Source organism: Pecten maximus, chromosome 7, assembly GCF_902652985.1.
Source record: "Pecten maximus chromosome 7, xPecMax1.1, whole genome shotgun sequence".
Lineage (NCBI taxonomy): Eukaryota > Metazoa > Mollusca > Bivalvia > Pectinida > Pectinidae > Pecten > Pecten maximus.
In genome coordinates this window covers 31,438,452-31,462,680 of record NC_047021.1, presented here as the reverse complement: position 1 = coordinate 31,462,680, position 24,229 = coordinate 31,438,452, and the positions used below count along the sequence as shown (strand labels likewise).

The 24,229-nt window shown below is 35.3% G+C and overlaps 1 protein-coding gene across 1 annotated transcript; it reads right to left on the bottom strand.

Moving 5' to 3' along the window:
- Positions 1-2,522: 2,522 nt before the first annotated feature.
- On the bottom strand, positions 2,523-23,779 carry LOC117330569 (haloacid dehalogenase-like hydrolase domain-containing 5). Its single transcript, XM_033888980.1, has 8 exons — positions 23,594-23,779; positions 17,125-17,331; positions 16,339-16,542; positions 16,021-16,060; positions 12,962-13,136; positions 11,415-11,460; positions 8,542-8,681; positions 2,523-8,026 (listed from the first exon to the last, which is right to left on the bottom strand). Exons 1-8 carry the CDS (start codon positions 23,747-23,749, stop codon positions 7,630-7,632), a joined length of 1,365 nt encoding a protein of 454 aa, XP_033744871.1. The 5' UTR covers positions 23,750-23,779; the 3' UTR covers positions 2,523-7,629.
- Positions 23,780-24,229: the final 450 nt, after the last annotated feature.

Below are 24,229 nucleotides of genomic sequence, written 5' to 3'. Positions count from 1 at the left end.
ATTAGTGTTTTCATTATTCAGTCTTCCTCTCTAGCTGGGGAATGTGGTGGCCGAGTGGTAAAGGTGTCCCAACACTTTATCACTTGCCCTCCACCTCTGGGTTGCGAGTTCGAAACCCATATGGGACAGTTGCCTGGTACTGACTGCAGGTCAGTGTTTTTACTCCGGGTACTCCGGCTTTCCTCCACCTCCAAAACCAGGCATGTCCTTACATGACCCTGGCTGTTATTAGGACATTAAACAAGAGGCCCAGAGGGCCTGTATCGCTCACCTGGATTTCATGAGATATGAAACAAGAATGATGATTAACTATATTTGTCACTGCTATTGCTATGTCAATATATCATAGGCATTTTATATGGGTACGTGAGGATTTGATGTCAAAAAATGCATTTATCCATGAAATAAAATTAACTTTTGGCACAACCCCATAGGGATGCTACCACACAAATGTGAGTGATATCCATTGCTTATTTTCAGAAAAGAAGTTGTTTAAACCAATTGACCCCTTTTGACCCCGCCTTCTGCACCCCGGGGAGAGTGGGGTCAGTTCCTTCCTTTATAAAATTTTGAATCCCTACCCAAAAGGATGCTACCAGGCAAATATGAGCGATATCCCTTGCTTAGTTTCAGAGAAGAAGTTGTTCATATCAATTCAGCCAAATTGACCCCTCTTGGCCCCGCCCCTCAGGCCCCCGGGGGGTCAGCCTCACCATTTGTACAATTCTGAATGCCCACCCAATAGTGATGCTACCAGGCAAATATGAGCAATATCCATTGCTTGGTTTCAGAGAAGAAGTTGCTAATATCAATATAGCCCAATTGACCACATTTGGCCCCGCCCCTCAGGCCCCAGGGGGGTCAGCTCCATCATTTGTACAATTTTTAATCCCCACTCCATAGTGATGCTACCAGGCAAATATGAGCGATATCCATCGCTTGGTTTCAGAGAAGGAGTCGTTTATATTAAGAGAGCCAAATTGACCCCATTTGGCCCCGCCCCTCAGACCCCTTGGGGGTCAGCCCCACCATTTGTACAATTTTGAATCCCCACTCCATAGGGATGCTACCAGATAAATATGAGTGATATCCATTGCTTAGATTCAGAGCAGAAGTCGTTTATATCAATTCTGTAAAACTGACCCCTTTTGGCCCCGCCCCTCAGACCCCAGGGGGTCAGCCCTGTCATTTGTACAATTTCAAATTCCTACCCAATAGTGATGCTTCCAGTAAAATATGAGAGATATCCATTCTTTGGTTCCAGAGAAGAAGTCAATTATATGAATATAGCCCGATTGACCACATTTGGCCCCGCCCCTCAGGCCCCTGGGGTGTCAGTCCCATCATTTGTACAATTTTGAATCCCCACCCCATAGTGATGCTACCAGGCAAATATGAATGACAGGCATTGCTCGGTTTCAGAGAAGAAGTCGTTTATATCAATATAGCCAGATTGACCACATTTGGTCCCCGCCCCTCAGGCCCCTGGGGGGTCAGCCCCATCATTTGTACAATTTTGAATCCCCACCCAATAGTGATGCTACCAGGCAAATATGAGTAATAGCCATTGCTTGGTTTCAGAGAAGAAGTCGTTTATATCAATAGCGCAAAAATGACCCCTTTTGGCGACGCCCCAGAGGCCCCCAGGGGGTCACTCCCATCATTTGTACAATTCTGAGTCCCCTACCCATAGGGATGCTTCTGACCAAATTTGGTCAAATTCTGATGTGTGGTTATGAAGAAGAAGTCAATTGTTGACGGACGGACGGACGACGGACGGACGGACGGACGACGCAATGGTATGGCATAAGCTCACCTTGGTCCTTCGGACCAGGTGAGCTAACAAAATAAACCAAAACCAAACCACTCTAGCTAGTGAGTGATATTTCGTGTTTGTATTTAACCCAAACCAGAACTTACTAGGTTTACATGGTGTCACTGTAGCGCAAATGTTAATATACTGAACAATACTCTTGATAACTGAAATTGGAAGTATACAGTCAACATCAACACTCCAGTGGATTAGCTTTTTCCATAGAACTATTGCCTCCAACAGCAAACCATATTTACAGAGAGAACCACCAGCTACACGGACAGCAATAGCCTTGTGCATGAAATTGTAGGCTAGTTGCTGAACAATCCATTCACAATGTCATAAAAGTCCATTACTAGCTCAACTCCTCCTACCCCTGTAGGTTTGTTTCTCAGGAAGCTGAGAGACAGACCGGTCCGTGCAGTCATGGTTATTTCAAGACACTTTACCCTTATTGTGGTGGATGGCATGTATCGGGCATCCTGTATGTTGTTCAGTGAGGTAGTCGCCAACTACTACAAGGAGACCCCGCCTCAAAATAACCTTGGCAGTTCACGGGCAATAAACCTAGCAAACAAGCAAAAAATTACCAACTACCAGGTATGTTATTGTGAATCCCATACATTTCTGGTATGTCTTGAGTTTGCATATTCCAAAGGCTGACGCTTTGTCCTTCCGATCAACACATAAAAATGAAATCAACAAAGTGTTACATAACTTAAAAACAAATTTTAATATTCTTAAAAATACATTCTTGCTTGTCCACTCGATGTGTCAAACTATTAAACGTATACATAGTAACAACTATGAGTTCTTATAAAGACAACAATGTATAGAAAATAAACAAAGACAACACTTGATCTAATATGATCAAGTCCTTTATATTCAAGGATTGGAGTAAACAAAGCTGGAACTTGACCTAATATGATCAAGTATTTTAGGGATGGGAAAAATACAAAGACAACACTTGATCAATATGATCAGGTTTTTTAGGGGTGGGAAAAATACAGACACCATTCGACCAAAAGGATCAAATCCTTCATGTTCAAGGATGGAAAATAAATAAAGACAGCACTTGAACGAATATGATCAAGTCCTTTATATTGTAGGATAACTATAGTATTTATTATATAGGTAGTATATAGATAATATCTAAAGTCATCACTAGATTGTCTCGTAGAAGGAAATACATATTTTACTCTAATGTGCTCTTACCTTAACTCTGGAGTATCTTGTAAAACAAAATATGAAAATGCTGTAAACTATTCGTGCAATTTTATGTAATCGTATTTGATTCACAGAATGTATACTGTTAGATTAACTGATTGAACGGAGCTAGTAATATGATGTTAATGTTCTCTCGTATTACACCACACAAATACATGTATATGGGATACAAATACAATGTCTTAACATGGAAAATCTATTTATGTGACTTAAAAAACATTTGTTATAATTATAACAAATGACCTCTTCCTGTCATAATTAATATTTTTGAGAATTAAATATTACAGGTACACCCTAAAACAATTACCATTTGCCCAAAATTAAGAAATAAAACTTTTATCAAAGAAGAATTTATTGGTGTGGATTATCCCCCCTTATAACCTCCATTTTGTTCTCTTTTGTTATTCTGATAAACTGTATATTAAGTACTAATAAACTTTAATGATATTTGATCACATGACTATCATGTGATGCAGTGGATACACTCATCATCAAGTCTGTATTGCCATGTGTAATTTCACCCATATCCATTGTGATATCGTAACAGATAATATCATGTCATTCATAGCACTATGAATTCAGTTTGAAGGCAAACATGAGGTCATTATGGAAATGCAATAGATTTGAAACTGATCACAGAGAATAGATTTTGGGGAAAACTTGCATACCTAAATTATATAGAGCTATCTAATGTATAAGTCATCCACAAAATGATAACCAATAAATTAAAATCAAATCAATCTGTAACAAATAATTTACCAGACAGAGTAAAATACTGTTTCACCAATCTCTAGGAGCTCTCTTTCTGGCCTATTTACATGGACACATATCTATTGCATTAACATTTATCTTAGGAGGAGTATTAAATATTGTCAGTAAAAATATTGTCTCCTTGTTCTAGGATTATTTTGTTACAAGTACATAAAACTGTACACAGACCTTGGTGTGTGCTGTTTCCAGCTCTCCTAAGAATCAATCTACGTGTGTATATATAAGATGAACTGTATGCCTCTGAACACCAGCATCTGAAACCTCACACTGATGGTCTCACACAAAAATACCACAATCACACATTTTCAATAAATCTTACTTATAATGCTCATAAACAAATATCTATATATATTTGTTATTCATTCAAGAAACTTCAAATTTCATACTTTGTATTATGCAAAGCATATACTAACAAATTCATTATCAAAATCATTTGAAATAAATATCAATGAGTATGTTTTCGTTGGGACATCAATAAATGTGTGATTACTTTGACTGACACATCCAGTACCCAAATGTATCTTAAAAACATCAACGATTATTTCAATCTGGGTCTAATATATAAACCTCTTTAAATATGTTCAGGAATTCCAGAGTTTAAAAGCCGGCATTTTCCGCAATGCTAAAGATAAAGGAAGCTTCTGATTATCATAAACCAAGATGAAATTTCCACAGTATGTGTGTGACTACTGTAATCAAATGAGGATGTTCACAACAGTACGGCAAAGTGAAATACTGTAACGACACTTAAAGACTGAAGTATAGACGGGTCCTCAAACTGAGATACTGAGAATAAACATATTCTACACAGAAAATAACAGCAAAGCTCAAACAATACTTTTAAGTTCCATAAAATGTTGATTTTGATTACACTTGGTCAGAGTTTCAAAAAAAAAAAAAATACAATACTGAAGTAAGTGTTTATCAAACTTCATAAATTACGGACATATTGTTACCCGTCCAGTATCTTCTTTTAAAATCTTACAACATATAGTCTAGATATTCTCAATTCTCTTTCCCTTGATTTTCTTACTGTTCACCAAAATTGCTCACAACAACAAAAATGACCAAAATTTAAATACACTCTGTATTATCGCAAACTGACTATGCATGTTGCTATGGACTAGATCTACAAGTCAGACTTAGGAAGGCTGTAGTTACTAAAAACACCTTAAATATTCTACTAGATTATATTGTTAAAATTGTTCACACTCAAACTCATAAGCTGAAAATTTAAATCTGTAACATTCCCCTGTTATGTCCCCACTATATAATACATTCTGAGGATTAACAATGCTATCTCGGTATCACTCCCTGACACAGCATCAAATTATACAAAGTATTACACAAGTTTACATGGAAAAAAACCCACAACAAAACCATTAACATTTTTCACTAAATAGATAATAATAAATGCCACAAAAATCTTGTTCTGGTCAAATGTGAACTTGCCATAAGTAAAAACATAGATCTATCAAGTAGACTATAGATTACTGTTTTTGGCTTGGTCTAGGACTTAAATATTTTAAAATAAAGTTTATATTTATATAAATAAGTTGATCTATTGATGAATCTCTACAGATAAAATCAACAGAAGATTCATGAAAATGAAGATAGGAACCATTGTGTTTAGAAATCAAAAGAACGTCAATGCATGGGAAGAAAAAAAGAAAAAAATGTACACTACAGTTGTATCTGTTTCATAATGTCTCTACCACAATTAGTTTCAGTTTAGTAAAGTACAATAAATCTTCTGGTTAGAAATTTACAAAAACTGTTTCAATTCATACAAAATGTTTCATTATCACAATCTTGTTATGTACATTTTCACTTATAATATTTAGTCTGTAAGTTTTCATAAAGTTAAGTAAAAATATCTGGAATTTAATAAAACTACTGTAATATATATTCTATATTAACTGTGTTGTTGGATCTATTGTTGTCACCTTAAATAAAACAGTTAAACATTGTGATAATACATCTGCCTAACACCTAAATTAAGTAGCTTCTCTACGCTGTGATAGCCACTCCCAAAAGCCAGATATACCTGTTCCTCCAACCAACATGGTTACTGGCCAATACTTGGAATCCGTCCTTAAAATGAGGTCATATTTAACTTTACCCCACCAGGACTAATCACCTGACCATCAAAATCTACCATATGCCTACAGTGCAAAATCATACATGTAGCCTTCAACTTATCAAATTTGAATTACGAGTAGAAAATTAGTTTAGTTTTCATGACCTAATATTTATATATATAAACACATAACTTAGCAACACAAATGACGAAGGAAGATAACTTTTTGACCGGGCCTCGAACTCAAGATCTACGGCACCCAATCGCCTAGCCAGAAATATCATGAGAGTGAGAGTGAGGGAGACAACCCCCCAACCCCCCCCCCCCCCCCCTACCAAAAAAATGGATACAAAAAAATATGTGTTCAAAGTAAGTCCTTGTGGTCACATGATCATGATAAGTCACATGATCATGATAAGTCACATGATCAATGTTTAAGTGTGAATATGTAATGGGAGTCAATGCAGTGTCTTTTTCCCTGCTTCTCAAACTTACTTTATATTTTTCTTAAATGCTAGTAAAATATTTTCCTTCTTTCTGTCCAAAATATGTGAGCAATCAAGCAATTTTATCAGCATCTGGAACCTTCAAAACACACTTAAGGATAGGGGATAGCTACAATGACCTGAATGATTTTAAAAACTTTGTTGGGGAGACAAATATAGTAAAACTATCACCAGCAAAACAAATTGCAAAAGCAGTCAATTAAAAAGGTATTCAGTAGCTAATTCTTACGATGTTCAAATCAACCAAAGCCTACTTCTAAGATCTGATGGGTATGGAAATATTCCTCAGTATCTAATTCATAGGATGTTCAAATCATACAAAGCCTACTTCTGAGATCTGATATAGGTATGGAAATATTCATTGTTTATTGATATTTGCAATGACAGAAAAATAAATGTACTCACATATAGAATAACACAAGGTTGTTATAATCAGATTGGTGATAACTCTTTAATGTTTTAATAGTTAAAGGTTAGTTTCATATCTTAATATTTTTACACATGAAGATGATAAGTGACTGTTTGTGCCATTAACAAACATGCATGTTAGTTTTTAATAAAATCAATATCCAAATCTCAAATCTTTATACTAGGACTTCTATTAAATAAGAATTTTGAAAAGTCATTGAAATGAAAGGAACAATTTTTTTGTTTGTTTTCTAAATGCAAGTACACAAACAACTAATACAATGTTTAATAAGATACCGATAAGGAATCATATTTGGGACACACTGAAAGTATCTAAGTTATGGAGTGACAGATCTAGACCCCCTGATTCGAATTCATGTATGTACAATGTATCTATATTCTCCAACTTTGATGAGGAGTTTAAAAGCTGCTTTTGAGTAGATAACGACCAAGTGTCATGTGACCAGGGGTACTGCATCATTTTATTGATCTGTAAATCAAGACTACAGTCAATTAATGAAACATGTGAAACATAAAAAATTTTTTTCCCTCATGACAAACAGATCTAGAGCTGCACAAATTTTTTTTTTTTAAAGTGTATATTTGTGTGCGTATGACCAATCACAAAACCTACTTAAACACAATCGTGTGACACATGGGGAAAAAATAAATAGAAATACTCAATATTACTTAACGTATCTACTCAATATTACTGTAACGTATCTCCTAAGATATTTCTTTGGGAGAAATAACAATACACACATTGAAAGCAACATTGATAACATTTTAAGTGGAGAGGAGAAGAGCCTATAGTTGTGCTGTGATCAAGATAAGCCCTCTTTCTGCAGTACAAACTTGACAGCTTCATGCACATTCGCAGTCACAATTTTGGGTTGTTTGAGTTCAGGGTCGAGTACAAAGTCGCGGTGATTGTGATTGGACATTTGGCTAGAATCATAGGTGACATAATCCCGAGATGAGCAATACACTCCTGTACACACTAAAATTGAGTGACAGTTACGGGCGAAATGTCGCCCCGCTTCATTATCCTCCGTGTAGTGAACTAGACCTTCCATGTCATCGTCACTGTCCACGTCCTGTAGGTGAGCGACTCCACCTGCTGCGTTCTGCACTTTGACCTTTAACATTTGTTCCTCTTGTCGTTTTGTGATATACCTGTTGTACAAGTTAGCACCATAGATGTCTGTTTCTGGATTATCCCTACAAAAAAGATTAGATAATGATACAAAATTAAAGAAGTTTCAGAAAATGAATTTGGAGGCTATTTATTTAAACATTTCAAGCTATCCAATTATTAAATGAATAATTTTCAAAAAAGCAGAAGAAAACCAATTAGGTACACTGTCAGTGATATTTGTTTATACAGAATTCCATGAGACCAGAGGAAATATTTTGCTATATCTGAATATGTTTTTCTTAGAATAACAATGTTCAGCTGAATTCAGGATTTTAATTCACTTAGTAAAGGCAGAAATTTGTATCAAACCTGTTTGTCTTAGGAAAGTCTTATTGTAGATATCAAATTGTTTTTTTTTTTTTTTTAATTTTGACTGATTTTACATTTCTCCACAACATCAAGTCACAACTGTACAGGAAAGTTCATGATCTCAGCCTACTGAGAAACACAATCCCCTCCAGTTAGAAATCCAACCACTAACCTCGGATCTTCACCCCTTCACCAAAGACAACCCAGAATCTCCACATGAAAAACTTACCCTATACAATAAAGTGTGTCTAGTTGTCGGATTCCTAGGCTCTTGGCCTGGTGCCAAAGTATAGAGTCGGCATGGTGATATGTTATTCCACTCGGCTTCCCTATCAACCCAGTATACTTTAATTCTCGGCCGGTTATTTTCTAAAAGAGACAACATCAAATATTATTTTCACACTAACTCTTCTGCAAAATGATATAAACTAAATGAATAGAATGACTAATGCTGGAAAACAAGAACTCCATTGAACTTTATACATCTTGTTATCAATACAGTCAAACCTGCTCTAACGACCCCCTGTATATAACGACTGCCTGTCTATAACGACCGGTTTTAAGATTCCCAGTGAGATATTACTATATAACGACCCTCTGTATAGCGACTACCTGTCTAATGTGGCTAACGACCGGTGATTTCGGAACGGCGGTCGCTAATTTGTTTTCTATAGCGACCGATTTCTGTCGGCCATCTTCTGCTCTCGGCAGTCATCCCTCATAAAATCCCCGGAAAATTCAGACACATCGACCCTGGCTTGATTATACAAACAAAGGACCACCACAACCCTGGCCTGAGTATATAAACAAAAGACCCCTACCACCTGTTAGCCTATAATTACTGTAGCTGCCCTGGCCTGGGGTTCGGTAAGAGAGGAGTTGGGTCACCATGCGTGTCGGTATTACATTACAACTGTGCACAGGTGGCTTCATTTGACACGGTCAGTTAATTTTGTGATTACAACTAGGATACATCACTTCAATAACAAACACTGGTCATATCTGTCAACAAGATTTACTCACATGAAAGCCAATAATGTCTTTCTTAATCGTAGCTGTCGGTACTAGCGTTTGTACTGCCGCCATCTTTAATTAGTCAATACTAATAAAAAGTCGTAAACTGACACAAATATCCGGATTTCAATTTGGGTCAGAAAAAAAAAAAAGGTTTTAAGAAGTAAGACTATAACACAAAATAATTAGTAGTAACACAAATATAATTAATTTATTAATTATTGTGTATTCTTTATTTATGAAAGAAAGGGAGATAATTTGATAGATACATATAGCATTATTTTAGAACAAAATATTTAAAAAAAATTATCCATAAGACCATTTTGAGTTATGTTTTGTGTTTGGGTCCACAAATCATTAAATATTAAACCCTTCAGATTTATAAAGTTTATGCATTTATTTAACTTCTGACTGGTCTTCTGAATGCCCTAGCTGTTCAATGAAAAATGTTATGGCAGGTTTAAGTAAATTGGTTGGTGCAATAATTTTGACCTGTCTATAAAGGCAACCTGTCTATAGTGACCGTTTTTCTGTCTCCCCTTGGGCGGTCGCTATAGACAGGTTTGACTGTACTTTGACACTCCCAAAACATGTTAAAAATTTAGAAACTGATTGAATGAACTAAAACTTGTATTATATGGTAAAGTGAAGTGCCCTGCCCCACCCTAAATTTCCTGAGCCCCAGACATTTTTTGTGTGTTAATGTGTTTAGAGGATGAAACAAGGTAATATAAAAAGAATTTGGTGAAAAAGTGATTTAGTAAGAAAATAGTGAAATGCTTCCCTTTACCATGGGTGTGGGGGGTTCACTTCACCATAATGGTAAAGTGAACCATGTATCAATTTACCATGGGTTTCACTTTACCATACTACACCAAGTATGTGCAACATTGTACATAATTTACTAAAATTGTGTACAAAATTCCAGATTAAGATTATTTTGAATAAGTTTTCACTGATCCTTCTTTTTTTTTACCAAAACCTGGATCATCCATTGTAATCCAAGTAAAATGTATAGCTTTGTCTTAATCTTACTTGCTCAACCTCTCATCTTTCTATTTTTACCAAATGAGGTTACCAAAGCACTTAAATTAATACTTTCTGAGAAATTGCGCTACATGTTGATATAGATGTCAAAGTCAGCACCAACACAAATATAACACAAGGTAACACTTAGTCTTGTGTTTGTTTCTTTGTTACAGTGAGAGATAAAGAATGGATCCCCCAATACATATTACAAATCAATTTTACTATAACAAGCTAAGATAAGGTATTATTTCTATTGTATCATGTGCTGTTTCTAAAAGTGGTGCCTTTACAGACTGTTTTTCATGTAATAGCTTATAATAGGACAACAAACTTCCATTTAATAAAACAGTGAAATTTCTGTATCTATTTTTATATTTTATCCAGCATTTTTAAAAAATTAATTCAGTCGTTTTGTATACAAGAAAGCAGTCCATAGTAAACATTGATGGTGATCAGACACAGGATTCACCACTTACCAAGGAACCAAAGTCTCTTGTCACAATGTGTGACTCCACTTACCAAGTAACCAAAGTCTCTTGTCACAGCGTGTGACTCCACTTACCAAGTAACCAAAGTTTCTTGTCACAGCGTGTGACCCCACTTACCAAGAAACCAAAGTTTCTTGTTAGTATATTTCCACTTAACAAGTAACCAAAGTCTCTTGTCACAATGTGTGACTCCACTTACCAAGGAACCAAAGTTTCTTGTCACAGCGTGTGACCCCACTTACCAAGTAACCAAAGTTTCTTGTCACAGTGTGTGACTCCACTTACCAAGGAACCAAAGTTTCTTGTCACAATGTGTGACTCCACTTACCAAGGAACCAAAGTCTCTTGTCACAATGTGTGACTCCACTTACCAAGAAACCAAAGTTTCTTGTTACAGTGTGTGTTTCCACTTACCAAGTAACCAAAGTCTCTTGTCACAGTGTGTGACTCCACTTACCAAGTAACCAAAGTTTCTTGTCACAGCGTGGGACTCCACTTACCAAGTAACCAAAGTCTCTTGTCACAGTGTGTGTTTCCACTTACCAAGAAACCAAAGTTTCTTGTCACTTACCATATATAGATGCTCTAAACAGGTCAGGAAACAGCCATGTCCAAACCTGAAGTAATAAATAAAACAAAATAGTTATAACCATGAATCACCTACTTAATGATTAAATAATACATATTCTCACGTGTATGATCATGGTGTCAGCTATGAAATATGGCTTCATAAAAATAAAGTTCATAATACATTTTTAATCTAACGTTTACTTAAAGAGGCTTACCCGCAGACGGACCGGTAAACGGCACATCTCCGATCACTAAATAAACTTCAGTACACGTTTCTATGTGACAAAATTAGAGGCTTTCCGACTTTATTTCTTGAAAACAATTACAGAATATGTATTTAAAAGACGTTTTAAAACTCAACCTGAGAGGGAAATGTATGGAATATAACGGCAAATCTTCTTTGTAAATCGCCGCTGCCTTTGAAGTTATCACTGTGCGGCACTGTGCACGTGCTTGTTTCTTTGATGTGTCAATCAAATTAGACTCCACTTTATAGCGGGGACTTATTGCGGGTTGCGATTAAATAAATAATATTTAAAAAACGAGGTTTTAATATCACTTTTCAGCGTTTTATAAGGAAAATAAAATGAAAAACTCAACAATTCCAACAATCTGTCATGTGTAAAAAATCTTTTTCTATTAGCCAATTTTTCTGATCTCTCTGCGGGCAAGCCTCTTTAATTATTGAAGATGTAACTATTATTTCTAGGGCAGGGAGGGGGAATTGGGATCAAGGTCCATCAGGTGACAAAAATCAATAAAAAATCCCTGATTTTGAACCAAAGTTATAGGTGGGGCCCCTTGGACTCGAAACAGCCGAACAAGATGATGGCAGGCATAGACTTTCAACGATACAAAAAATGAATTTCTACTTTTACATGGTTAGACCAAGGTATCTAAATCTTCATGATAAGACTTAAATGTTAAATCTACAATAAGCCTAAGATTAAGACAGACAAGAATTTCACAGCTGGAGCTTTCACTGTCATAGCTTGGAAAATGTTTAACTTACACAGCATTATCCTATATAACTACCTTTTTAATAAGTGTCATGACAAACCCATTACATAACATTAGCTAATATTAGACATGGTCATCTAATGTCTCATAGATGTGTAGTGTAGGGTATTGAGTGCAAGGACATATCTCATGACAACAGACCCCAGTTCCTTATCACATAGAAAGCATTCTTGGATTTCAGAAAAACCTCAAGTTAAGGAAGTTCCCTTAAAGTCTAAAAATGCTTTCCTATTGGACGTTAAGGCATTTTCTAAGTATAAGGAATATTGAAGGGACTAAGGCCTGACCAATAAGTAGCAACATCCTGCAATTAAAAAAAATAATTATATAGACCGTATCATAAATTTTTATTTATTACAGTAGATTTCAAGGACAATTAGAGAAAATTAATTTCCGCAGGTCTTGTATAGTTTTAGTGTATATAGCTAGTTATATGGACATCCAATCTATAACATGGTACGAATTAATGATTGAAGAAGCCATGTGCCATGCCTTATACAACTTAAGACAATGTATATTTTTCATCACCTCGGCATGCATGCCTCCGCCATCCAGAGTAGATCCATGTTGCAGGCAAGTACAGGCATATGGGGATATGGAATCTCCCTGGGTGCATACATGGGTTTCCCATTGGTTAGTAGAACATCAATGATGATCTGCAGGTTTGTCTCCCATCTCACTGGTTCACCAAACAGAATTACAGCTGAAAAACAAGTTCAGGTTGTTTTCATTCAATAAGATGGAAATCCTATGTGAAAACACAAAAAAAAAAAAAAAAAAAAAAACAATTTTAATACGAAAACTGAGCCAATTCCAGTACAAAGTTACAAGGCTAATATGCAAAAGATATGCAGGGTGATAGAATATATGTTTATATATAGCATAATCAGGGACCTGCTTCTATGTTCGGTCGACTATAGTTTTGCCTCAATGCATTTGGGACAATTTGTTTTGAGTTCTAAACTTGAAGTACTTATAAAAGCTAGTTTGTTTTTAAATTATATGCATTATCACCATAAATAATTAGTTACCAATATTTTAGTACTTCAGGGGTGTAAATACGTTTTTTATGATAATTTTCCATTTTTACGAAGGATGACTGCTGAGAGCAGATCACTGACAGAAATCAGTCGTTATAGAAAACAAACGAGCGACCGCCATTCCAAAATCACCCGTCGTTAGTCACACTGGACAGGTGGTCGCTATACAGAGGGTCTTTATATAGTAAAATCTCACAGGGAAACTAAAAATCGGTCGTTATAGACAGGCAGTCGTTAGAGCAGGTTTTACTGTAATTTACAATAAATATTGACATTTGAGAGTTGACTAAAATCACATGAGAAAGATCCAGACAGTCTTTTCATTACACTGGTTAATCATTTTGCAGTGATGAGTTGTTGAATGATTTCGAGGACAACAGATTTTTTTTTACCTCATGCAGACAACCAAACCTTTACATACAGCAGGAAGTTTGCCATAAACAGTAATACTTTTATACTAATTCTGATCCATCTAATATGTGTCCAAAACAAATACAAGCATATTAATTACAAATGGCTTACAACTGTACACAGTCAGGTGACTGACCTCTCTGTGTATAAAATGCTACCAAATGGTCTTAAAGTACAACTACGTGTAGTTATGTATGTTACAGTTATAATACCTATAAATCAGGATTTAATACACAATATGATGTCAGTATAAATAAACAACTTTATCCCTAACCTTGTCAAAATGGGATAATGACTACCACATGGCCATTGGTTTAAGAATCAAGATTCCATGCACTTAACAGTACAACAATTTCCTTGGGAGTCCTATTGAAACTGACATTGGAAGCAATACAATTCACTGGTAAGGCAAAGAAAAGGCTACAGAAAATCTACTAGCAAATTTGGGATTTTTTCCTTCAAATAACACTTGGCAAAACAAAATTTGTATTTTGAAATAATTGAAATGTTGTAAATAAAATAAGTCATTTTAGGTGTTTAATGTGATTGGAATAATTTTTTGAAATAAACCATTGATTTTAAGTAAAAATAAGTTTGTCAACTGTTACGTAAACATGAGTACTGTAATCAGTACAAAGCTCACACTGTATATCACTATATATAATATATACCTCACACTAGAATTAGGGGGTGAGTTCACCAACTGGAATCTATACTGTATATCACTATACCTCACACTAGAATTAGGGGGTGAGTTCACCAACTGGAATCTATACTGTATATCACTATACCTCACACTAGAATTAGGGGGTGAGTTCACCAACTGGAATCTATACTGTATACCACTCTATATATATATGCTACCTTACACTAGAATTAGAGGATGAGTTCAACGTTTTGAAACTGTATTGTATATCACTTTTGGGTTTATTTCTGTTTAACGTCCTATTTACAGCCAGGGTCTTGTAAGGACGTCTGGTTTTGGAGGTGGAGGAAAGCCAGAGTACCCGAAGAAAAACCACCGGTCTATGCAGTACAGTCAGTACCAGGCAACTGCCCAAAGTGGGTTTCGAACTCACAACTCAGAGGTGGAGGGCTAATGATTAAGTGTCGGGACACATTAAACACTCAAACACCAAAGTCCCCATGTATATCACTATACCTCGCACTAGCATTAGGGATTTTGGTTTTAATACCAATGGAAATCTAAATTGCATATTACTGAACTTGCACTAGAATTAGGGGGGCGAGTTCACCAACTAGAAACTATATGTATGTGTATACTGATATTTCACACAAAAAACAATTGCAGTATTCAAATTTAAAGGTAAAATAGACATTGTTTAAACAAGACAATTTAGTCAATTACCAGGATCATACTGTATGGAAAATGAATATCTTAAACAATACATGGAGGAAAGAATCTGGTTGTATTTTCCTGTGCATGGGCTCCACCACACTAGTTATGAAGTCTGTCTTTGATGAAGGTCAAAGGTCCCAATATGGGTTAGAACGAACTACTTTTGGTATGCAACACACTGCCTCATTAAGGTGAACCAATGCACCAAGTATGAAATTGAATTAAGTGCCAGTGTAGAAGGATGGCCGAAAGGTCAGAAGGACACAAAACTATAGTCCCCTCACCCCGGTTAGGGTCCCCTCACCCCGGTTGGGGACTAATTAGGTTTTGCATTGTAGAAAGCATTGACATTATCATTATCATGAAACATATTTGACTCCAGGAAATAATAGTTAACCCCAAAGCAACCCTCAAACCAAATATTAGAACCGTAGTATGCTTATAAAGGGGTCTACTGATGCCTTTTAACACTTGCATCCAAAACTTCACATTAAATTTGACCTAAAATGTCCAAAATGTTAAACAAAAAAAAAACAAAAAATTAATCATTCCTACTCAAGACAGTAAAAGTGTACCCCCATATCAACCCTAGCCTTTAACCAAACATTAGAACTAGTACACTAATAAAGGAGTTTACTGGTGCTTTTCAACACTTGCACCAAAAACTTAACATTCGGAAACCAACGCTGGCGCACGGTCAACAACATAGCCCCCTTTCTCTTTGAGTTTGAGAGACGAGCTAAAAATTACATATTTTAGTTACATGTAATACTTACCTTCTACTGGTGGAAACAGTCTCATGTCTTCTTCTCTGGGCTGAAAATAAAGATCCATACAATACACTTCTGACAAACAAAACAATGGTCATTTCTGTCATAATTTCTAGGAAATTATTATTTCATTTAAGAATTGACCACATATAAATTATTACAATTATAACAAAATTCTCTGAAACATTGAAGTTTTTATTAATATTTTAAGAAATTGTATTTTTATTTTCATTAGGCCTTATTTTTTTTGGCATTGATTACATAAGCTATCTCTTATACTCTAAGCAATACACTGTCTGTACCAACAAGATATCCCAGACTTACAGATGATCGTCTTCGCTTGTGATCCACCATATCTAAATTGGGGAAAACTTGACGAAGTTGGTCTATCGTTGTGATTTTACTAAATCCTAGATTCTGTGCTATTTCCACCACTGGGCCTTGTCCTGATACCAGCACGTGTTTATCGTGAAACTCGGGAAACATCTTTAGAGGACTGTGTGACATCACCACCTGGTCACTACTCACCTGTTTAAAACCATCAACATGGATATAACATCTTTTTTATGAAGCACTGACTCATTTTTATTTTGTACAAACTTTTAATTATTTGTGGTTTTAAAAGTATTTGACCTTATAAGCACACATGCCTGCCTCAATTCAAAACTGTAACCCAACTCTTTTTCAGGAGAGAGTGAGGACACTTATTGATAGACCTCACATTTAACCAAAGATTGCAGTTGTTTTTGCGACATAATGGTAGGTAAATGAGAAACAGTTCATATTTTTTCCATCCAGATTTCACCTGGAAACTTTTTCCTGTACATGGGTTTATCAAGAGCACCCCTTTGGTGTTTTTAGAATTGTTCACAGTGCAGTTATTAAGTTGAATGTGTTATTTACATTACTCACTTAATCATTCAAAGAAATGTTTAAATGCTCATCAGGGTTAAACAAGCATAATAATTTAAAACCATGTAAATACACTGTATCCACAACACAGGAAATCTTTTAACAATTGTACTCAAATTGTCAGTAATTATCTTTTTACAACAAAATATTCAAATCCTGAGCCAGGTACAGTACCATACTGCTATCAAACGTCATTACCTTGACGTCCAGCCACTCGGAGAGCTGTTCTGCCTTGTCTTGACGGAGGGTGTTGCCAGCATTTGTAACAAACACAGCTGGGACCCTGAAGTTACCATAACGATCCGTAAGTAACTGGAATGCCTCTTTAACGTATGGTAACAATTTCTTTCCGCGGACGATGACACCGTCAATGTCAAACATAAAGCCGAATTTTAACATGTCAGCCTGCAAAAGGGAAAAAAGAAACATTGTATATAAAATAAGTTACGTTTATAAATGTGAAAAAATTTATATTAATTTATTATACATAAACAATGAACAAAAAGTGGTGTTATTTAATACAGTCTAATTCTTATTCTTGTCAACATGATGCATGACAACTTTCTGACATAATGCTCGTCACTGCTTGGAACCAATCATGCTAAGACTAAACCATTTCCAGCTTACCTGAGGCCATGTTAATTTACATATTATAGTGCAGTGCTCATTGTTCGTCTCTTTCTTTATGTTATATTAATTCATCTGCACACCCATCACTAAGGACAAGCTGTGGTTTGCTATACATATATATCATTTATTACAATAAAATTTTTTGAAATGCATTATCAGTGTCCTTGACCCACTTTCTAAGTTATGGGTTGAAAATCTGTTAAAAGCTTCAGCTTCATATAAGTAAAACATTTTCTGAACAACCTTAAGTCTTGGGTCATAAATCCATTGATATTTGACCTTCATTGTCATCCAGGGATGAATAGCTTTGTCATTGGTACAAAACAATGACCTTGACTCGCTGTCACAATGTCACATGGGTCAGCTGTGTCAAAACATTTAAACATGTACTTGGTTTGCTGAATGCTGCAATAATCAAAGACTTTAAATGTCTTTTTTTTAAATACAAATTAATTTATTCACCACAAAGATGACATGAAAATCTTCCTACGAATATTAATGAGGTGTGGAATAATTATATCTATACTGTCAGTGTGTAATAAACTTCCTTGGTATTAAGTTTGTCTTAATATATTTACAATTGATCATTCAAGTATTACATATCTAATATAGATAAGAGGTATATGCCAACAATATTGAGAAGCATGTAGCAATATCCAGCAGGCCCCTTGCTTATAGTTTTCAGGCTTTATAACATTGAGCCATTTATTCACTAACATTCGATTACCATGCAAGTTTTACTATAAGTACCAGTAAATAATTCAGTTTTACAAACATTTTCTTTGGGTGCAATCAACTGATGTAATACCCTTTCTAAAGATTATTTATTTCGAATGTAATATCTAGACGAGTCCCCATCTACATAAAGGCTGTGGAGTGATTGAATATTTATAGGAAACATAAAACTGGCAACATATCCAATCAGGTTTAAGAAAACCTATATAAGTATCTTTTAGGGTCTGTCGTATGTATATAAAGTATGCTAAGTCAGCTACATTTGTAATGATACAAATGTCTCCAATCTTATTTGACAAAAACAATAAATTGAAAGGAATAATGGAAGATCCCCACGTGCACTGTTACTCAGCCTAAGTGATCAGAGATCACCTGGTCATTATTTGGACAGATTTGGCACATATTACTTTGAACCTAAGGATTGGGAAAATTCAAAGGACATGAAAGTGTCCCATAAAAGCAAGATGACTCACAGACAAGAATTCATACTGACAAATGTAATATATGTGTCCCAGACATTTTGATGCACATGATGTGCATATATATATATATGTATAATAAGGTCAGTGGTTACATATATATACATTTTTATAAATATTTCTCTCAGTACAACTAAGACAGGAAATTCAAATCTATATCTTCGGATCACCAACACATAGTGTATATGATACATTGTGCTAATAAATAGATATATATCATATATAGTAACACAAATGACAAAGGAAGACAACTTTTTGACTCGTGCCCTGACCGGGCCTCGAACTCACGATCTATGGCACCCAATCACCTAGCCAGAAATACCTGCAGCTTATACAGCTGTGCCACAATAAGAACGCTGATGTGGCGCAGCGGTATAAGCTGCGGGTATTTCTGGCTAGGTGATTGGGGGCCGTAGATCGTGAGTTCGAGGCCCAGTCATGATCAGGGCACGAGTCAAAAAGTTGTGCTCCTTCGTCATTTGTGTTACTATATGTTATATATCTATTTATTAGCACAATGTATCATATACACTATGTGTTGGTGATCCGAAGATATAGATTTGAATTTCCTGTCTTAGTTGTACCGAGAGAAATATTTATATACTGTATATACATTTGTATTAGGTGTATCTATTTTCACCTTTTCGTTTATTTTTGTCTAAGATGTATATATATTATATATACCATCCAGAATGCACAATCTGCAAGTGGACATAAAACAGTTCAGATGTCAGTATTACAACTTCAGGATACTTTTATTGTTTAAGGAAGAGTAATTTTGAACAGACATATCTTATCTAGCTCAAGTTTGTCGTATAATATAGCCCACTGAATACTAATAATGCTGTACAATATACATATATATCATGATGGATATATCACAGCCTGAGAGGGCATCCAGTTGACTCTGGAGTTTTAGCAATTTCAGAAGTCAAATCACTATTTCCGAGAAATCTGAAGGGTCAAAACATATGTCAAATAGATCAATATATACATGTCCCTTCAAACCCAAAAGTCAGATATCGTTTTTGGGAGTCAAGAACATGCTTTCGAGGGTCTACTGCATGCTCTGCTAACAAATAATCTAAAATATTATTTTTTTAATCAATAACATAGAGAAAGACAATTTTACCAGAACCAGAATAATTCTTCATATCCTATTTTGATAATAATGTTTGGGTTATTATGTACTTGTCCTGCAATAAATCTTGAGGGGACGTACTCGTAATCTTTGACTGGATGCATTACTAAGGGCAGGGAAAAAGACTGTTAACATGTACACGTATTAAAATTTCTATAAAAACTGCTGTATATGTGGATGCCAGACTTGTTGGTGGGTATGGTATGTAAAATGTCAGAATGAAAAAGACATAAAATCTGTAAAATAATGTTTGGTGAAGATATTTTGTGAGTTTTAAAGTTAGTCATCAAACTTGTTCCAGTGTCACACTAATGTAGTATAGTAGATATATATCATTTGTATGGCATTCATGCACCAATTGTCAAGTGTGACCGAACTTGAGCGTGCTTTAGCAAAGTGTAAACGTTTTAGTTAAACGCAGAAATTTCACCTCCAAAATGATTAAGGACAAAAGCCATTTAACAATTTATACTTTGCTCATTATGAAATTATAGGATCTCTTATATTAAATCAAAAAAGGATTTCCAGTCCCCAGTAATGATTAATTAAGTATAAAATGATGAGGAAAACTTCTGTTATCAATAAAATACTACGACTTTTTATAATTTTCAGCCCAAAGTAAATACATTGTGTCTGGTATACCTGCTTTCAAGGGTCTGCCAAAATTTCAGCCCCCTCCGGATCCCCAAGTAGAAAGCCTACTGTAACTACCGTATTTATTCTAATAAACGCCCCAGGGGCGTGAAATTTTTCCAAGGGGGGGGGGGTTAATGGAGATCAAAATTTCAGAGTCGGTAAGTTGTGAGATCTGTTGTATGTACCCATTTCACACCATGAAACATGTGTATATGTATCCAAAACATTGTAAAACTAAGTGACAAACTTTGTTTTGTGGTTTGTGTTAGTTTTATGTTGGATATCCTTTAAATAATTACCTCTGGACACACGTGGATGGATATATAACTGTGCCACGGTGAGTTCTTTTTCTCGAATTGAGGAATTTTTCTTTCCAAAAAAAAGGGAGGGGGGGGGGGGACGTTTATTAGGGTGAGGGCGTTTATTAGAATAAATAGGGTACCTGGTATATATACACTGTGACAAACTGTCTGACTTTATTAAATTTGTTTAACTTTAGGGTATAGCAATACATTATAGCTCTACATCTTAAGGACCCTATTAATGAAACTCTTACGTAATGTAGCGTAGTTCAGGCCTAGAGCACTTCGAAAGACAAATAAAAAACTCTCAGGTCAAAACATATATACATGTATATCAAACAGATGACATATCCTTGCAAGTACTAGACAGTAGAGTCCAAACTTATCCTGGGAAATTAAAGGATATCAAAAATATACTCTAAAGAGTCAAGACAGATCTGTATTTTATTTTCACTTTCTATGCATGTATGTCAGTTTATTTTGTGATGTTTTCGGAAGAGTAAATCAGTGTTGTCACAAAGGGACTAGTTGGCAATGTAAAACCGTTCCAAAATTCAAGGAACTACGGAGTGAAAGATCAAAGTAATTGTAATGTATCATTCTTATTTTCATTAACCAATACAAATTGATTATAATTAATTATAGGCCTGTAAGTTTGACCTCGGTTACATGTAAGGAAATTGAAACCATAGTACATGAACATATCAACAAATGGATGTGACCAAACTATAGATTCTACATGTATACGTTGTGTTCAAACATAGGTTAAAATGTACCAGAAGGTGTTTGACATTGTTCCACATTAAAGGCTAGTAATTGTAAAGAAAACTTGGAAATGCTGGAACCATCGATATCTGATCAGGAAAATTAAATTGGAGTTGTCATAACAAATCATTAAACATAGACCACACCAGTGAAAGGGTGAGATAAAAAAAACTCAATGCAGTTTATGCTTGCCATTATTAGAAGATCATTCCAATTTTTAAATTTACACAAGATTTGTAGCATTCTTCAAATGTCTTGTGAGGACACAGAATATGCAGGAGCAGTTTGGTCACCATACAAACTAAAATCACCATATAAACTAAAATATGTAGACAAACTGGAAGTGTAAAATGCTTCACTAGTCTTTGAAATGTCAACCAGGAATTAAGGACCTTAAATATCCAGAGATAAATTAAAGGAAATTAATGATTACTGCATATAGCTATGGTTCAGACACTTTTTTAATTTTCCATTTTATTCAGAGATTGTGCATGTTCAAATTTAATTTCAGATCCAAGAACTTAACATCTATCTATTGAACTCATTCAAACTACATGTACTACCTTAAACTTCTGGAATGATCAATATTAAATGGATTCGAAAAATCAAATTCATTAGATTAGATTTATATCTGGTGCAGGATGGAAATCCTCTATACCATCTAGCTATATATCATCCAAATTTTTGACATAGGTACTGGATGTAGAATCATTAATTTTGTTAATCTCTTTTAACAAATTCAATTCATGTTCGACAGAAGAGTGCTGGTAGCTTCAGACCTTGCAGTCTTTCCTCATAAGATTGGCAAAGCCTGGGATCTGTTTTGTTGCTCTCCTTTGTACGTTTTCTATTTTGTCAATAAGGTTGACTTTCAAATAAAGGACTCCAGACTTGGCAGGCATATGCAAATTTATGCACACAAACTATTGTCTTATACAGAGAAGCAGCTGGTCCAGGTAATTGAAAGAGCGGAGGATAGCAAAGGTAGAATTTGCACATTTCATTTTTTTCAAAAATGTGATATTCAAATATCAGGTCTTGTCCACAATGAATCCAATATCCTTTCTTTATTTGTCCATTGAATTGGTCTGTTGGTCAGACTATATATATACATTTTGTACATGTATATATATCCTAACTAAATTCTTCCCTTTTTAATGATTGTATTCCTATATGTGCACACATATATATAATATTTACACTTATCTCGATGAAACTTCAGTAGCCAGATGTTACTCCATACCATTAGTCGGTTAAGGTTCCTTTGAAGTTCCTGCTCAGGAATCAGTGTTATAGATAGTTTTAAAAATGTTAATATTGCCATGATCATTAAAAAGAGATCTATAAGATTATGTCCTTGATATAAATGATTCATGCGTACAGTATATTACATTTGCATATTATATATACAATAATATGAAATGAAACTAAAGAAACATGGAAAGTTACATGTATTTATATATAGTATTTACCCACAAACACAATTATCACAACATATCACGTGGACAAGCATGTGTTTGATTACCAATCAGGGATATGGATTGACAATGAGACTGCCTTGGGCACTGCCCACTCACTCAATATCAATTTATTTATAATTAATTCTATTACCAATCCAGATACAGTATATACTACGATCTCGGCTTTTAGTCTGTATGTATATTTCAAATGTCTTTGTAGAAGTCTACCTCTACAGTACAGTATAGACGTGAAGTAGATTATGCTTTTTAAAACCAGGTGTTGACAATATCAGTAATAGGCTATCAGTGTGGATAGTTTATTTACAGAACAATTGAAAATGGTTGATTTATTGATTGGTGCCAAGAGGAAAATCTTCTAACCTTGTATTAGTTTCACAAAAACAAAAGGATCAGCTGTTTGAAGTGTTATTGAGATCGATCGATGTGTCAAATCAAATACACAGACGACAACACGGCAGTAACCAAATGATATACTAGATCAGTGTATTCGATACTAACCTGAGTTGTCACTGTTTTCCTGTTAATAATTCGGCGCATACATCTGAATAAGTTCCGACGAGTGGTTGTTGAAAATGCCATCTTCACCTCTCTCAAAATAATATTGAAGCCATTCTCGGCTACTCGACCTTCACCTTTCCTTGAAGGTGTGAGCATTCCTGACCAATCACATCGGGTTTTGCTATGACGTATGCAAACAATGCGTACGTAATAAATGGTTTCGTCACTTCTCGGCTGATTCCGTGACATTCGGCTAACCTCGGCCGATTCCGGTACCCTTCATAGATGGAGTTACGGAATCGGCCGAGATGTGACGAGTGATTCCGTGAATGACCGTGATAACCTTCTGATCAATGTACTGGAAGTTTGAAGAAGCGCATCGCACATCATAAATAATATATATATAACTTTAAAGGACTTGAATTGAAGATCCTTCTATCCATGTGTCTGAACCATTTGGAATGCTGGTGATACACATTTTCCATCTCCATATAAATCATATGTACGTATTTCTAAAATAAGTTACTAAGCCCTCTTGTCGCGTTTGGTAGATTAACCTTTAATTTCATCCATTGCTTCTACTTTTTTCGGCATAGCCGTATATTATTCTTTTGTCCCCGGAAATGACGCGACAGG

Coding starts and splice junctions, on each gene's coding strand:
- LOC117330569 (XM_033888980.1), bottom strand. CDS start 23,749: ATGCTCACACCTTCAAGGAAAGGTGAAGGTCGAGTAGCCGAGAATGGC. Junction 16,061..16,338: donor ACAAGCGAAGACGATCATCT/GTAAGTCTGGGA, acceptor CTTTATTTTCAG/CCCAGAGAAGAAGACATGAG. Junction 8,027..8,541: donor GACACACTTTATTGTATAGG/GTAAGTTTTTCA, acceptor TCTTTTTTGTAG/GGATAATCCAGAAACAGACA.